The sequence below is a fragment of the Propithecus coquereli genome, unplaced genomic scaffold (assembly GCF_000956105.1).
Source record: "Propithecus coquereli isolate 6110/MARCELLA unplaced genomic scaffold, Pcoq_1.0 Scaffold803, whole genome shotgun sequence".
NCBI lineage: Eukaryota > Metazoa > Chordata > Mammalia > Primates > Indriidae > Propithecus > Propithecus coquereli.
Window position 1 is genome coordinate 349,393 of NW_012154208.1, and position 16,456 is coordinate 365,848.

The 16,456-nt window shown below is 50.5% G+C and overlaps 1 protein-coding gene across 1 annotated transcript in view; it reads left to right on the forward strand.

Moving 5' to 3' along the window:
* NDUFA10 (NADH dehydrogenase (ubiquinone) 1 alpha subcomplex, 10, 42kDa) overlaps positions 1-16,456 on the forward strand; it is a 48,315-nt gene that overhangs the window by 2,014 nt on the left and 29,845 nt on the right. The window contains exons 4-8 of the mRNA XM_012663390.1: positions 1,947-2,036; positions 4,041-4,162; positions 6,928-7,007; positions 11,446-11,500; positions 13,209-13,294. Coding sequence (XP_012518844.1) covers positions 1,947-2,036; positions 4,041-4,162; positions 6,928-7,007; positions 11,446-11,500; positions 13,209-13,294 — 433 coding nt within the window. The remainder of the gene's footprint in view (positions 1-1,946; positions 2,037-4,040; positions 4,163-6,927; positions 7,008-11,445; positions 11,501-13,208; positions 13,295-16,456) is intronic.

The following is a 16,456-nucleotide window of genomic DNA, read 5'->3' on the forward strand; positions in this document are numbered from 1 at the left end:
TGTACTCGAGTGAGATTTGTGGATTGTATGGAATTTTCATGCCAGTGCTTTAAGCACATAGATGAAACGTGTCGAAATGATGGAGGAAAGAGAGAACATGTAAGTGGCCAGGAGGAAGTGGAATCACGCTTGTGAAGATGGAGTGTGTGTCATATGGAAATGTGGATGACAACAAAATAGGGCTGTCTTGGAGGGCCCAGAGATGGCTGGAATTCATAAAGCCACACGGTGGAAGTTAAACCTTGAGAAGATGGCGTAAGCAGGGGGAGGTGGAACACACAGCGTGTCCTTGGCTTGTGCAGTAAGGGGGCCGTGTCCCTGGCAGTTCTCCAGAGCACGGAAGAAATGGGCAAGGTCCCGAGCCTGGGAGATGGGCAGCAGGGATCAGGAAACGAGGTTGGAGGTGAAGGGAGGGTGGGCAGATGGGACAGGAACGCAGGCTGCGATGTGCAGAACGAGCGCAGGTCCAGCCGGGGCCGATCCACCGCGCTGGGAACCAGCAGCCTGTGTTAGACTTGGGCCAGTCCCAGAACGCCCTGAGAGTTGGACAGCAGGTACACTGCCTGTTGTTGGTCAAGGCTACCGTGCCATGGCGGTTCTGAATTCGCAGGTAGAAGCACATGGCACGTACGTGTGCAGGAGAGAGGGCGACTGGGTGATTCTCACAGGCTTTGTGTCTGCTCTGTACGGCAGGGTGGCCACACTGGTAGGTGGTCAGTGCTCCAGACGGGCTTATTTATGTGCAGAAGCTCAGCTGCACTAGAGAGTTGGCTCGTTGGGTCTGAGCTGTGAGAAATGTATTTTTAACCACGCCCTGGACAACCGATGGGGTTGGTTCCCAAAGCTGTTGGGGAGCCACTGCCCTGTGCTCCTTCAGGTTCCCACATGCACAGAACATATCTGTGAAACGCACGGTAGTGCTCTTACCACACCGTTTCAGAGGGTCTGGTTATTGGCTTGCTTTTTCCTCATTTTCCTCATTTTATGATTGTGATTCTTTTTTCTTATATGACGGTAAGCCCTGATTTTGGTTAGTGTTACTTGTAAGAAAAAAATGTGGCGTGCCGTCTACCCTCTGAGGTTCTGCACCAGCACCCAACGCACAGGAACAGACGCAGAGCTTGGACGTCATGCTGACGTCGGGCTTCTCCTGAAGCACGCTTCAGCCCAGTCTCCTGGCTGTTTCTTAAAATCAAAAACAAAGCTTTTACTTACTAAATAAAAACTTGTTTCCTTTTGTACTATATTAACTTGTTTATTAAATATTTAGTGCATGCCTGCTGTGTGCCAAGCCCATGCTTGGAGCTAGGGATGCCGCAGGGAGGGAAGCTTATATTTTAGTGGGGGACAAAGACTCATCATGGAAACAAGTACGTCAGGTCCCGAGTGAGGGCAGGGGGCTCTGATGAGGGCCGTGGGGTGGCCTGGGGCCCGTTCTCCTAGTGGGAAGGTTTGTAGAGGCCTCTGCCCAGACACAGCGGGGCTGACTGCAGGGAGATGGGCCGGGAACCTGGGGACTAGTGCTGAGCTGTGCGAGTGTCCCGTCCACAAGGGGCTGCGGTGACAGTCACACGCCAGCGAGGCTGGGCGTGGGAGGAGGTGAGGTTGGGGAAACATCCGGCCTCAGTAGACCTGACCGGGGTGATCAGGCTGGAGCAGAACTGGGGTGGGCACCGCGGGTGGGACAGGTTGTTTAAAAGAGAAGCACTTTTTGTATTAACTGGATGCTTTTCTTACAGCTGACTGAGTGAAACATCTTATATTGCTAAAAACTGAAAAGGTACTATAGTTTTGAAAATGATTTTCCAGTTATAGATATTTTGTTCTTTTGAACGTATTTAGTATGGAAATGGAATCGTAAATGACCTTTTTCTCTTTTAAAATGAAATTGCCAGTTTACAGCGCTTTGTCACCTGATTCTTACTTTCCGTTCACCTGTTTTTGAGCAGGACAAGGGGTGGTGCTGGAGCGCTCCATCTTCAGTGACTTCGTTTTCCTGGAGGCCATGTACAACCAGGGATTCATCCGGAAGCAGTGTGAGTCAGCCCGCGTGTGCCGTGCGCCCTCGCAGAGGTGGCAGACTCGCCTCGCGTCAGCGTGTTTATGAGTGTCTGCTACAGAGGTGGATAAACGCCATTACCGGCAATTTCCACAGGAAAAAGGGGTCTGACTGAGGCCCCTTCCACCTTCGTTTTCTCCTGAACAGGTGTCTGCCGTCCTGTCCCATCTCCCTGTGCAGAGCGCAGCCCTGGACGCTCGCACACGCGCAGCTCACGGCTTCCCCCGAGAGCGCCCCGGCGCTCGGGTCGCCCCGTCAGTGCCTGAGCTGCTTTCCCTTGACCTGCAGACGTAGTTGTGCTGAATGCTCCAGTTTCCAGTGTGTGCCTTTGTAGGGAATCGGGATGTCTTATTTTTCCTGTGCCTGTCCCTGCACGATTGCAGCGTCATTGGTATCAGAGTCCTTTCTTTTCGCTGACTTGTTGCTGTTCTCAGGTGTTAGGGACGGCGGCATTGTGTTGGGGGATTTAATGTCTGACCAGTGGCAAATGGCAAGGAATAGAAGCCTTCTGGCTAGAAGCAGGCTGACCTCGAGGAGTCACGCACGGGGGTTGGAGTGTCTGTAACCAGGGCGTGTTGGGGCAGTGTTTCGAACAGGTCTGTGGTCAGTCTGACTGGCTACGTTTTTATCTATGTGCTGGTGGCTGGAGCCCTGGTCAGCTGTAGTCTGGGAGGTCGGAGTAGGCGCTGACAGTTAACGAACGGAAAAACTAAAGCAAGCCGAGGGTTCAGGTGATGATCCTGAGCGTGAGGCATTTGCTCTTTCTTGGTTTGCTTACGTGTGCTGGTGTTTAGGGATGGTCCACCGTGTGCTTGTAGCCAGAAAGCCGTCAGAGCCTTGCTTCTGACCAAGGGGCACACGCTCCCTGGACGTGGCCGAGCAGCAGTTGAGGTCAGCACGCATTTCAGGAGTGCCAGCTGTGTGCCAGGCCGTGCCTTAGGTGCTAGGGATATGTAGACATGCAAGACACGGCTCGCAAGGTCCTGGGTGTCGGGGGGAGGCTGTCAAGCCAACCTAGGTGGCTAATTGCAATACAGTGTGCTTAGAGCGCCTCAGTCTCACTCCTGCGTGTTACGGAAGCACACAGGAGGAATGTCTAATTGGCTGGGAGATGGGATTGCTGTCAGGGACAGCTTTCATGATGAGTGGCGTTTGGGCAAGGGAGGTGCGGGGATGGTGGGGGCTTGCGGTGGCAGCAGGCTGTCAGCGTCACACAGGGAGGGCCAGGTGCGGAGAGCAGTACTGGAGGGGTAGGTAGGGGCTGCACCAAGAGGGGCTCGCACCTCGGTTAGGACACGTGGATTTTGTCCTGAAAGTACTGAGGAAGCATGGGAGGATTTAAAGCATGGCAGGGGTGTGGCCGGATTTGAGTTAACAATAATCACAGGCTTTCATCTGAAGGGCGTGTTTGGTGGCGGAGATCCAAGGGGCAGGCGCCCAGTTGGGAGGAAGTTGGGGCGGGACGCTGGGCCAACAGGGGGCTTCCCTGGGCGGAGGGCTTTGCCGCCGAGGAGGAGCACTGGGTGGGCGGCCTTGTGGGGCACAGGGGAGAGTAGCAGTGGGCCTGCCCTGGGTAGTGGCCGCCCGGGAGGAGGGATGCACAGGGCACCAGACTGTGAGGGGCTTCACGCTTGGGTGTCTTGAGTGTGAGGTGCCCCTGATCGAGGCCGCAGGCAGTTGAACATCTGCACTGAAGTCCCGAGAAGACGGTTCGGGGCTCAGCACTGCCAGTGGGCACACTTGTCTTGGGAAAGCCCGAGGGGTGGTGGCGAGGGCCGAGACCAGACCGCACAGAAGCTGTGTGCAAATGCCCCCAGCTCTGGGAACACGGTCACATGCCACGCGTGTGCTCAGCAGTCAGAGCTGTGACCATTGTGTGATTTGCAGATGGATACGTGGCTCTGAGGATTTCATGTACCTTTTAGAAACCTGTATGGGGACTGCTGGGTGACAGGCTGTGCCTCTCTGTTGTGTGTGCCAGGTGTGGACCACTATAACGAGGTGAAGAAGGTCACCATCTGCGAATACCTGCCTCCCCACGTGGTGATCTACATCGATGTGCCTGTTCCAGAGATCCAGAGTCGGATTCAGAAGAAAGGAAACGTAATTCAGATTTAACTTGAAGGCCAAGCATCTTTTTATCTGTCCTGTTATTTTTGTAATAATGTGGGGCAGCTCTCGGAAGTCCTGTCTACAGCGGGACACGCATTCCTGATGGTTCTCACCGGGAGGGTGATGCGCAGTGGGTCCCACAGAGAGGGGACGTCTGCAGGGGGTGGCCCAAGGCTGGGCCTGGCGCTGCCCCTGTGAGGAGCTGCTGCCCGCCAGTGCCCCCCAGCCCCACTGCTGTCCCGGAGTCACCTCAGCTGTTCTTGTGAGGGTGGGGAAGGCCCCCTGACCTTCCTCTGCCTTCTTGTTCTCTAATGGGGTTTTCGTGTCCTATCATTTTCCTTCAAGTTGAAAATGATTTCTAATATTCCATCTGTTTGACTCAAATCGTGCCTTTTTCCCTTTTTCGTACTTAGCAGTTCTGGAATAGTAGAACAGTGATCTCCACATACACCCACTTATTCTTTTAGTTTTGGGTGAGTCTTAATTAGGTGGCCTAGAACTCCGCCTCCTGAAGTCACCCCGTGGCCCATAGGTGTGATGGACGATACAGAGATGCACAAAGACCCTGTTTGCCCTGTGGCTCGTCCTTGTTCAGTGCTGCAGTGTTTTTTGCTGGCAGAAAATATGATCTCCTCTTTGACACTGCGATGAAATGCAGGGTGCCCGTCTGTTCATCATTCAGTGCCCGCGCTCAGGCTGGAGTGCTCGTCCGTGTTCCCTAAACACCTTTCTGAATGGGAGGTTCTTGTCAGGGCAAAAAAAAGCTCCATTTACCCTTTGCTGCTGCTGAAAGTTTGCAAGAGACCAACTGTCCTCCTCTCTCTCTCTTTCAGTGAACAGGGTGAGACGTCTGAGACGTCTGTCTGTCCTGTGTTTTGCTACTCTGTACCTTTTATATATCGAGAGCTTGCTCTTTAGTATGTCCTGTAATGTAGACTTTCAGAAACGTTCCATCCAGTGGCAGGAGGAGGGAACTGCAAGTTAAAGTATCTAATGGTTTCTCAATGAAATAATTTTGGACACCTTTGCTTATTACACTGACATTGAGGAAAATGAAGGCGTATGTTCAGAATTATTTTGTTGTCTTGAATAACAATATTTAGGAAACAATTCTGAGGTCCAAAGTAGAGCCGTGAACTTTTCTGTTTTTCCAAGTAAATCTTAGATGCATATTGTCACCAGCTGAAATGCCCACATTTTATAAAAGATTCATTATAGCAATAATAAGTATGTGTTCTTATTTTGATTTTTCACTATAGTCTGTGATTCTGTTGTATCCTTTGGTAATCACTGGTGGGAACATCCAAAAACCATTTAAACTCTAAGAAAACAGGCAAAGTTATCAGTAACTAAATATTTTATCTAGTATTCACAAGTCAGGTTTCTGAGATGGTTGTGTTTCTAATACACATTCTAGAGCTCCTTCTAAAATCAGCCTACATTTAGTCTTATTTGCCTTGGAACGCAGCTAATGTACAGATTTCAGATCACGTTGCTCATTTATTACTTTTGCCGATTTCGTTCCCTCCGCTAACGCTGAGCACCTCGCCAGGCGGGGCACCTGCTCCAGGCACCGGGAGGATACAGAGATTGGCAAAGACTGTCTGCCCTGGTGCCAGGTCCTTATCAAAAATAAAACTCCCCATTTCAGCATGTTCCTGAGGGACAATATCCCCTCTTTGGCCGTGGTGAAGACGCAGAGGTGCCCGGGTGGCACGTCCTGTGCCCGTCTCAGTGCCGGCATTACGGGCACTCAGTGGATGCTCTGTGAAAGATTGGTTCTTTTTTTTTTTTGCTTGAATAGCTTTAGTGAGGTATAATTTATACTCCATGAAATTCACCCATTTTAAGGGTACAACTCAATGATTTTTAGTAAATTTACCAGGTTTTTTCAAGTCGCCGCAATGCAGTTTTGGAATATTTTCATTGTTTTGTGAGTTAGAACGGTAGGCCTGACTGTTCCTTCCCCCCCGCCCCCCGCAAATGTTTACTGGCCCTGACTGCGCGGCGCGCTCTGGCGGTGCTGTGGGCCGTCACCGAACAGGGTGGTCGAGGTCCTCGCTCCAGAGCTCCTGTTCTAATGGGGGACCCATAGTAAATAAGGAAATAAATAAGGGACGCATCAGTAGAGGTGAATGCCATGAAGAAAATAAAGCGGGCTGAGAGGATGATACAGCAGCCTTTGGTGTTGAACTGCAGGGAGTTTTAGATACTTAACCTGCCGCTCAGTTGGATTTTTAAATTTCCGAAATTGGCTTAGCACACTTCATATGACGGAGGTGAGGGCGGAGAAAGTGGGGGATGGGAGAGTGGAGGAGGAGGAGAGGAAGGTGGGGACGCAGGGAGACACACAGGGCGGAGAGGGCGAGGTGGCAGGAGGGAGCTGAAGGCAGGTGGCAGAGGCCGGCCTCCTTCGCTGTGGTCTCAGTGCCTGCACTTGGGCACGAAGGGACGGGCGGACGGGCCGTCTGTAGCAGGGGCTGCCTCCTCGCCCTGTTGTAGTGTGCGTCTTAGAGCCCACGGGGGACGGTCGCGCTGTGGCACACCTGGGCAGACTCAGGCGTTCACTGTGGTAGAACGAGAATGAGCCCAGCTGATGCTGAGGCCTTTCCTGTCTCCCCAGAGTCCCTGCAAGGCCCAGCACGAGTCATGGGAGGAAGCGGTGCTCACTGAGTGTCGGTGCCTCTTGCACGTGCACACGTAAAAGAAAACGAAGTCTCAGTGTTTCCCAGTTTGATTTTTCTGCTTTTGTTTAGCCGCACGAAATGAAGGTCACCTCTGCCTATCTTCAGGACATCGAGAACGCCTATAAGAAAATCTTCCTCCCTGAGATGAGGTGAGCCACGCTGGCTTGTTGGACTGAAGCTTCTTTGCCAATAGTTGCTTCGTCCCAGCAGCCCGGGGAGTTTTCTCTTACTCAGTGCGGTGGATGTTGTCCGGGGTGTTGTCATCTCACGTTTATAAACGAGAACCACGGGAGACCTTTCAGCTTGATTTTTGTGGGGTTTTTTGGCTTGCTTATTTTGTCGGTACTTCTTCTGTTTTGTATAGATTTTTAAAGTTTTGTACAGATTTTTTTGTATAGGTTTTTAAAGTTTTGGAGTACTTTTACTTCAGGTGACAAGTAAGATTCGTGTTTACCTGCCAAGGTGGCTTGGATGTGCTCGGTGCATTCACGGAGAAGGTTTGTGAAGGGTAAACGGTCTGTGTGGCCGCTCGTAACTGGCGTCAGTGAGAGGAGTTGGTTGGTGCAGTAAACGCCGCCAGGCCGTGGTCCCTCCCTCCCTGTTTCTTTCACTGTGGAAGCACAAGGAGAGGGTTTTCACCCACTCTGCAGCTCGTCACTCTGGCCCCTGGGTGTATTCGTTGCGTTCGTGTGTAAGAAATGTCATTTGCCACTGTCACTCCAGTCCAATTAACCGCAGATTCTTTGAATAATGCTTTTATTGAAGGTTTTTAGTAGTATTTCTCATACTTTTTAAAAACTTAAGCCTTTTTTGATACCTAAAAATCTCATGCTCTTGTTTAAAATTTCAAAGCAACTATAAAGTTGTGAATAAAAGCCACGTAAGGTATAGTAATTTTGGAAGAAAATTTTTCTTTTTCAATTGAAAAGGTTTTTTTTCATTTCTTTTTCTTTTTTTTTTTTAAACCGTAAGTGTTGATGGTCATATAATCTCTGCCTGCTTGTGATAAGCTTTTCTTTCTTAGGTGGTAGAAAACACAGGGTCAACTCCAGGTTCCTTTCGACCTATTGTACTGCTCTATTTCCAAGACCGGTAGTGAAGAAAAAAGCAGTTTTACAAATCTTTGCCACGGGGAATACATAGAGCTGTGTGAATAAACGGCATAAACAAACGTAGCTGACCTTAGAAGTTCAGTTCCAAAAATTCCTCTTGGACATCTTGCTTCAGAAGCATCATCGAGGAAGAGCTTTCTCGTAAATTCTCAAATAGAATTTTTAGCTGCAACATCAGGAAAATAATGCCTGGTTGCAGCTTCGTGCAGGTGATTTGCTTCCACCGCGCAGCCCCATAGATTCATCAGGCCTCAAACATTTTTTTCTCACTACTTGGGGTTGCTGTGATTTCAACCCTTGTCTTTGAAGATAGAGTCTCTGTTCCTCTCTGGCAGCTCAAGCCATACCGATTTATGGGAGCCGCTTGAACGGAGGGTCCTTTGTCACGTTTGGAAGAACAAGGACCGGAAGTTCTCCGTGCAGCGTGCTTTATGTGTTTTAAGTTGTAGCCCAAGATCTCAGTACAGCTTTGCGATAGGCTCAGATCTTAAGGTTTTCTCTCAGAAATTCACTGTAAGATTTGACTAAAACTGCTTCACACAAAATTTCAAGAAACCTATAACAAATAAATTATCATCTAAAGTTTATAAGTCATTTGTGTTTTAGAATTCAGAAGGTATTTTCTAAAAGAAACGATTTTAGGTTTCCCGGGCTTGTTTATTTAAACCATCATTTAGTTCAATACTATTCATTTATAACGAACAACCTCAGACGATAACATTGTTGGAACATAAGTAAATAATGAAATCGAAATTGAATAAGAGAAATATTTAACTTTAATACCAGTGTTTGAAACAGAGCAGATTTACTTGGCAAGGTGAAGGCTGTCCCTGGAGAAGCTCTGCACATCTCTCGTCTTTGCCTGAGCGATCTCTCCTGTGCTCGCTCTTCTCTCTGGCGCCTGGTGAGAGGCGGGGATGCTTCGCTGTTTTCGTGTATGTTGTTTGTGAACACACGAAGAACATTGCAGCCTCTCCCGAAATATTGGTATCGTGGGATTTTAAGAGCCAGAACGAGCTGTCATAGGAATGTGCATTTTCTGGTTTCGTTAGTATTTGTGACCCAGATCCTAAGAGTACATGTTTTTATCCTCGTTACTTTGATTATGAAAGCGTCATAAGTAAGCGTGAGCTGTTGCTCAGTTTAACACACGTTCGGCCGTTCCTTTGTTCAGCACATCCTGAGTCAGCGTGGACGGCTGTCGGTGCCCGTGTCAGCTGAGATGCAGTCGTGCCCGAGACAGGAGGGCAGGCCTGTCTGAGAAAGAAACTTCTCATCTGAGACCTCAGAGACAGGAAGGGGCCCTGCGTGACCAGCCTGGCCCTTGGCGAGCTTTGTAAATGTCTGTTGTTTCGGGTTGTTCTAAGGCAGGTGAGGAGCAGGCAGGCCCTGGGAGTGTTGACGCAGCCTCGTGGGCTCAGGAATGACGAGCACGGCTGGTGGCTATCCTTGGCCCTGTGATCCGTAGGAGCAGGCTCGTCCCCCAGACGGCTCACCCTGCCCTACGGCCTTCGTGCCTTTGCCCTCCCCTCACAAGTTAGGGGGAACGAGAGGCCGGCGTGCCCAGGCAGGAGGGTTTTATTTTTCTGTTGCCGAGGCATTGGCATGGTGCTTCGCCCACCGTAGGCGCCGTTGAACTGGGCGCAGAGGCGGCGGGAGTGCTGGGCTGTGAAACTGCTCTCCAGGTTGCTCTCAGCAGGCCGAGGTCTCGCTCCGTCTGCATCACCTGCGGGGCTCAGTTCATGTCTGCTCAGTTCTGTGTGTTGGAAGTACCTGTCACATGATTTCCAGATCTCTCAGGCGCATGCTTGTGACAGGTGTGTCCGGAATGTCCAGTAGTCTGTGACCGTCATACTCCTGTGTGAGGAAATGTCCTGCTGTTTCCGGGCCAGCCCCATTCACTCCTCGATCGCCAGGGAGGTCGGGAGCCCTGTCTCCTGCGTGCTCGGGTTTAGCGTTCACCTGTGTGGCTGCCGAGGAAGGCGAGTCCCCTTTGTCATGCTGCACCTCTCTCTGCAGAGTGGCAATAGGCAGCTCCAGACAGGTGAGGGGGGTACAGAAATCCTGCAATCAGAGTGACCTTTACTTCCCAACCTGCGTGGCAAGTGCAGGGAGTTATTTTCCCAGCTCTGGAGTTCCCGGTCATTGCACCTGCGGTTCCTGACCCCTCGCGTTGATCTCAGTGGTAGGAGAGGTGCCGTGACCTGGCTGCACTAGGAAGATACTGTCCGATGGGATGACCCCTTGAGTCACGTGCTGTAGGCTTTTGGAGAACCCGTGTGTTGTACAGCGATTACAGGGCTTAACAACTTCATTTGCCCCACACTTTGGAATTAATTATATCAGTAATAACAGTACTTAATACAATATAAGTACTTTGTACTAACTCATTTAATTAAGCCAGGGGTCTGTTGAAGGTGGGCAGCAGAGTTGGGGAAGTTTGGTACCGTAGGGGTCGTATGTGGATTTCAGTCTGAGAATAAAAAGCGTGTAACTCCCTGGAGTATTTATTTGTTCCGTACGCTTACATGTGGGTAAAGAGACCTGAATGCGAGGTGCCCCTTGTTGGTGCCGTGCAGGTGATAAAAGGGAAAAATTAGTCCCTTCTTGACATTCTTCTGTCCCCTTTGCCGACGGGGGTTCCGCCATTTCTGCCGTGACGGGCATTCTAGCAGGTCTGCTGGTCTGGCCTGCCTGGTGGCCTCTCTGGCCAGGGTGGGGGCTGCACAGGCGCCCCTGGTCCCGAGGTGATGGCGGAGGCAGCGCCTCCCTTTGGCAGGGTGTGGACTTGGCAGCCTGCTGGTTTCAGTCGTCCCCTGGCTGGACGACCCGTCTCTGAACGGCCAGCGTGCACGCGGGAGGGAATGGGCGAGTGCTGCAAGTGGCCACTGCTTCCGTCCTTCTGGGACCTGGTTGTGATTTTTCAGCGTCCAGACTAAGTGCGAAAGGAACTCAGTTGCTGCTGCCCTGTTGCAAGTTTGGTTGAAACAGGTTATTTTGAGGGTTCATTTGTCTCCTAGATCCTGACTCCCAGCGGCTCTGTTAACCTGTGTCCCACGTTGCCGTTGTTGTTGCTCTCTGTGCCTGTGTCTGGGGCGGGCCCTGGCTGCTTTGTCCTTTCCCGGGGCGGGGGCTGCAGCTGGAGATGCATGTGGAGCAGCTGAGGGGCCCACGCACCTTGTCCCCTGTAGACGGTGGCGGCTGTGGTCACACCCCTGGGCTAGGGACCAGTGTAGTCAGGGAGAAGGGAAGCCGGGAACAGACCTGCTGTTGTCACTGTTGGGCCACAGCCACGTCTGCACACTCTGCCTCTTGTAACACGTCCTCAACCAGCGCCCACGTGCCCGCAACGCCCGGGTCAAAGAACGTGGCGTTTTAGTATTTGTGGCAGGAGGCGTCAGTGGTTCGTGTTCATTTGTACATTAACTTCAGCCTAGAAAAGTTTACATTGAATTTCGTCTTGTTTTCCTTTCAGTGGGAAGTGTGAGGTGTTACAGTACAGCGCGCGGGAAGCTCAAGACGCATCAAAGGTACGAAATATGGTTGAAGTTCATGATCATGATTCCTGTGTAAGGTTCTTGCACGTTACACAGTCCGGCTGATTCCCACTGGTCTTACGAAATGCGTCAGTATTTTGTAGTCTAAAAGCAGTACCGACCCAGCCGTGAGGTTTTGATTTTCCTTTGAATAATTCAGATTTTATGATCTTAAAATGATGGATGAGAAAATGCAAAGAACCTTGGCTCATCTGCTCCAGTGTTTTTGTTTATTAAACAGATGGTAAAGTTGAGAGTTGGATTAGTCAATGGGAAAGATTTAGTCATGTAAAGACAACAGCTCTCCCTAAATTAGTCAGTGCATTGGTCAAAGTGCCGTCGATCTCCGTGTAGTTTCAGGGACTTTAATGAGTAATAGCCCCCCCCAAAATTGGAAGCGGATAATGCAGGAACATTTGCCCTCTCAAATGCAAAAACAAACTGTAAAATTATAGTGAGGAAAGCACTGTGGTGTTAATGTGAGAATTAATAAATAGCTTAATGGAACACAACAGAATCCAGAAACAGATGTGTGTATGCGTTTGTGTCTTTATTTTGGTAAAGTCAGTTCCTTAAAGGATAATTTAAAAAATGAAGTAGAAGAAAATAGATTATTTCTTAAATGGTACTGAGAGAGCTGAATATCCGTTTGTTAATGAACAAATTTTTAAATTTTATTTTATATATTAAGCATAAACTACTAAAAGAAAACAACAAGGCATAACAATTCTAGAAGAAGCTCAAGTTTTAGGATCTGGCATTGAGGTGCAGGCCGTGCCCTCGTAGCAGAGGCAGCTTCTCAGAGTTGCCCACTTTGTAACAAACACACTTCCCGTGCTCAGTGGGGAGGATGAGAGAGGTTACCTGTGTTTCTTTTTTTAACAAGAGAACAGCATTCTCCTTTCAGGTGGAAACGCTGCCTTCTGGTCCCGCTCTGCTGCTGCCAGCTGTAAGAGTTCTCTGGAGACCTTGCTTCCTTCTACTTGGACTGATTAAATTACATTTGTTTTCTTCCAGCCTTCTGTTTCTGGGATGCTCATTTGCTTGTTTTTAGATTATTTTTATACCTTTGATAGAGTGTCTAGATGGCCTGTATCTTAGAAGAAAAGTGTATTTTGTCTCTAACACTGTGTTATTTGAGTTCATTATAGAATATACTCAAATTCTTGAAACTAAAGAGTCCCCGGGTTTAGCATGTTTTGCGGAGAGAATGCATATGGAGAGGCCACCGCTCTGGAAGTCTGGGCTGTGTAGACAGTGGGCTGTGGGCTGGGAGACTTGGGTTATGGGTCTCTCTAGGAAATGTGTTTACGTTCTTGTGCCTTTGTCGCTTTGCGAGGCTAGGTCTTGCCTTCCGGAGCGAAGCTGCTTGGGAAGCAGTGAGTATTCTGCCATGAACACTGGCTTTCCCCTCTAGCCTTGATTCTTTTTGGCATCCGCCTTGCTCTCCCGGCCTGCAGGGTCGTTTCTGTCTCGCCCGTGGCCGGGAGTTAGCGAGGCAAGGCTGCAGCGGAGGAGCAACTCTCGGGTCCCTGCTTCCTTGCAGGTCGTCCGCCTCAGTGGGCCTTTCGACTTTCGTGGTGTGATTCTTCCTGCAAATATTTGTGGCATATTATAGTAATGTGAATGTACTAAAATGTTACCTCACTTAAATTTCTAAAACGAGGTTCTCTATTTAAATTGGAACTTTTCTCTATCGTAGGTGGTGGAGGATATTGAATATCTCAAGTACGACAAAGGGCCGTGGCTGGACCAGGACGATCTCCATTTTCACAACCTGCGAATGCTGTGAGTTCACTTGTGTCGGGGAGGTCCTGAACTAGCAGCGTGCAGTGTGTCGGGTGCGCTTGCCGACACAGAAACGCACAGGGTTTTGAAATAACTGTGTTTCAAGCTGGGTGTCACCACCACGGGCCACACTCAGGTGTATTTCCTGTTCTCTTCCAAGCAGCTCCTGACGTTTCTGGTCTGATGATTCATTGGTGACATTATTAATTCAACAGGTGTTTTGCTTCCACTGTGTGCCAGACACCTCACCAGACTCGGGATATAGCACAAAATAAAATTCCTGCTCTCGTTGAAAATAACGTTTTCGATGAGCCAGTAAACAAATACAACGGTGCTGGGTCCTAAAGGCCAGGAAGCACAGTAGCGCTGGGAAACGGGGCGGGGAGTGGCCGGGGTGTGACAGGGCCCCTCTCAGAAACCAGGCCAGGGCTGGGGCCTGCGGTGGGAGGGGCCAGGGCGGGAGCTGCCGGAGAGGAGACCCAGGCAGGAGCGCGGTGGAAGGGCGTGGCCAGAGCCGGGGGCCGAGGGGGACCGTGGGGCCTTGGGCAGCCCTGGTAAGGACCTGGGGATTTTTTCTGAATGAGATGAGATGCTCTTTTGGGGTTTGAGCAGAGGAGGGACATGATGTGACTTACGTCCATTCTGGCTGTTGTGTGGGTTCCTTGGTATCTTCTGAGTAGAAAGCCCCAAACATACAACTTTGGTAGGTTAAAAAAAAAAAGAGCCACCTCCACCTGTGTTGCTCTTGAAACTGCTGTGCCAAGGAGATGGCCTCGTGTTCCCAGATGCAAGGGACCCCGGTCGGTTCCCCTCCCACTCCTGCCCTTAGAGCAGCGTCCTGTCCCTAGAGCAGCGTCCTGCCCCTCTCCTCTCCCGTCTGCTTCCCTGTCCCCACCCTCCCTCAGTCTCTCACTGCTCCCGCGGACTCTACCCTCTGGGGCCCGGTCTCCCTTGGTGGTTCCTTCCATCTGCTGCCCGACCTCAAATAGTCACAGTGCCCTAGGGCAGGGTCTTGTCCGTTGGACAAGATTTCTTGGGGACCGTACCCAGTCCCATGGCTGTAGACACTGTGATGGCACCGTAGGGCCTAGCCCAGGCCTTTCCCCTGCACACCTGATGAGCCTCCCCCCCGGTGGCCCCTTGCAGTGTCTTAGCACATGGGCCTCACAGGTGACATTCGGCAGTGTGGGGTGCCTGTTCCATCCTGCCTGGGCCTGGCCACTCCCTCCACCTGTAGCTCATCCTGCTGGCCCCTCCCCCACGGCCCCCCACGGGTCCTTGTCTCCTGCTGGCCAGTGGGCTCCAGGCACGCGGGAAACTCGTCTTCCGCAGCAGCCGTGCCTGGGACAGGCCCCACCGAACGTAGCTCAGGAGGTGCATCCCGAGTGAGTGAATTTGATTGCTTTTAGAGCTATCATTTCTACAAAATTCAGGGATTATTTTGTAATGAAAAGTGCTGTTGTATTATAGTTCTGATTATCTACAGATCAGAAAATTTGAATATTTCAGGGTTTTAACTCTTGATAATGAGCACTGTTCTCAGGCCCCGCACTCAGCCTGAAGGATGACGTCGCGAGGTGCACTGGGACCGATGCCGCGCCTCGCCGCGCCTGTCCAGGCGTGGGGGCCGCCCAATCGCTCGGCTTTCTCCCCCGCAGGGTTAGGAAGTTGGTGACGGTGTCAGGAAACTGGTGACTGCGGAGAGTGGCCCCGCGCCTGGCCCTGGGGCGGTGGTGCCTTTGCAGTGGCGTCAGTGTCCTCGCCGTGTGGGCAGGAGCAGCCCTGCGTTTTCCACTGGGTGGGATGTGAGCCGTGCCCAGGGCAGCCAGAGGCACAGCCGGCTCACTGCACACGCAGCCCTCAGCTCACTGGTCAAAGTGGAGGCCCAGCGCAATGTGCAATGATCAGTTTACTTCTGTTTGACGTTTTTAGTACAGCAATAATAAGCAAAAAATAGATTTACATGAAAAAAACCAGTCAGTCTACTTAGCTTGTTAATTCCCAGCACACTGTTCAAGCAGTGTTTGCAAAATCCATTTTCGAGCAGGTTGTCTGGGTGCTGACAGATGGGTGAGGTGGGCATGGCGTCGGGTCAGCCATCAGATGGCCGCGTGACTTGGGACAAGTCACTTTACCGTAGTTTCTTCATCTGTAAAATCATGCCATTGAAGAATGCCAGGCTATACTTACTGAAGGGAAAACAAAAGCAAGTGTGAATTTCACATTATATTCTGTATACTCACTACTGTGTAAAATCGTCACAGTCTAAATAAAAGTAGCTTGCTGAAATGCTTGGTTCTCTAGAAAGTATTTTAAAAGAATCCAGTAAATCTTCCATCAAAAAGTAAAACAAACAAAACACCTTCCTTTCGTCCTGAACCGTTCCTGGGGAAGGGAGTGCGGATGCAGGGCACTGCTCTTGGCCTCTGAATAAACACCCCGAGCGCGAGACGCTGCCGCGGCCCCATGCTGGCTGCAGACGGACGGCACGCTTTGACCGGAGGGCCGTGAGCGGCTCAGCGACTGCCCGGAGGTCAGTGGAGTCCTGTGAGCCATCTGGACTGAAAGGTTCCTCTGCGCTGTGAGGTCGGTTGGGTCCCTGCGAGGCTGTCGTTGCGAGCTCAGTCTGTGCTCCACCGTGAGCTGTGGCGGGCCCGTAAACACGGGCGTATTCCAAGTAATTTTAACCTTAGGACAGGCGTGCGTAAGGAGAATGAGGAGAGAGGCCAGGTCTCGAGAGGAAGATAGAAGGAGTGTGTGTATTTCTAAAAAGAAGATGATTTTCATAGCAAAGACTCACCTTTGCATGACAAGTCAGAGGGATCCCGGAGTCAGAGGACAGCTCAGCCGTCCGCCTGCTGCTGTGACCCTGGGCAGGGGGCGTGGCCCGTCTGTGTCTGGTCCCCGCACTGTGAGGCAGGGAGAAACAGAACCAACCGCATGGGGCTGCCATGAGGGTTAAGCCTGAATGATTTGAAGGGCTTAGGACGGTATATATCATAAGCACTAAAAAGTTTTAGCTGCTATATTAGGATAATTGTGATACATACAAAGATATATAATGTCTTATACTCTATAGATGCATGATTATCTTATATTTTCTGTTAATACTTTTGTTCTTACATACTTAGCTACCTTACTTGTTTTGATTTTTTTTTTTTT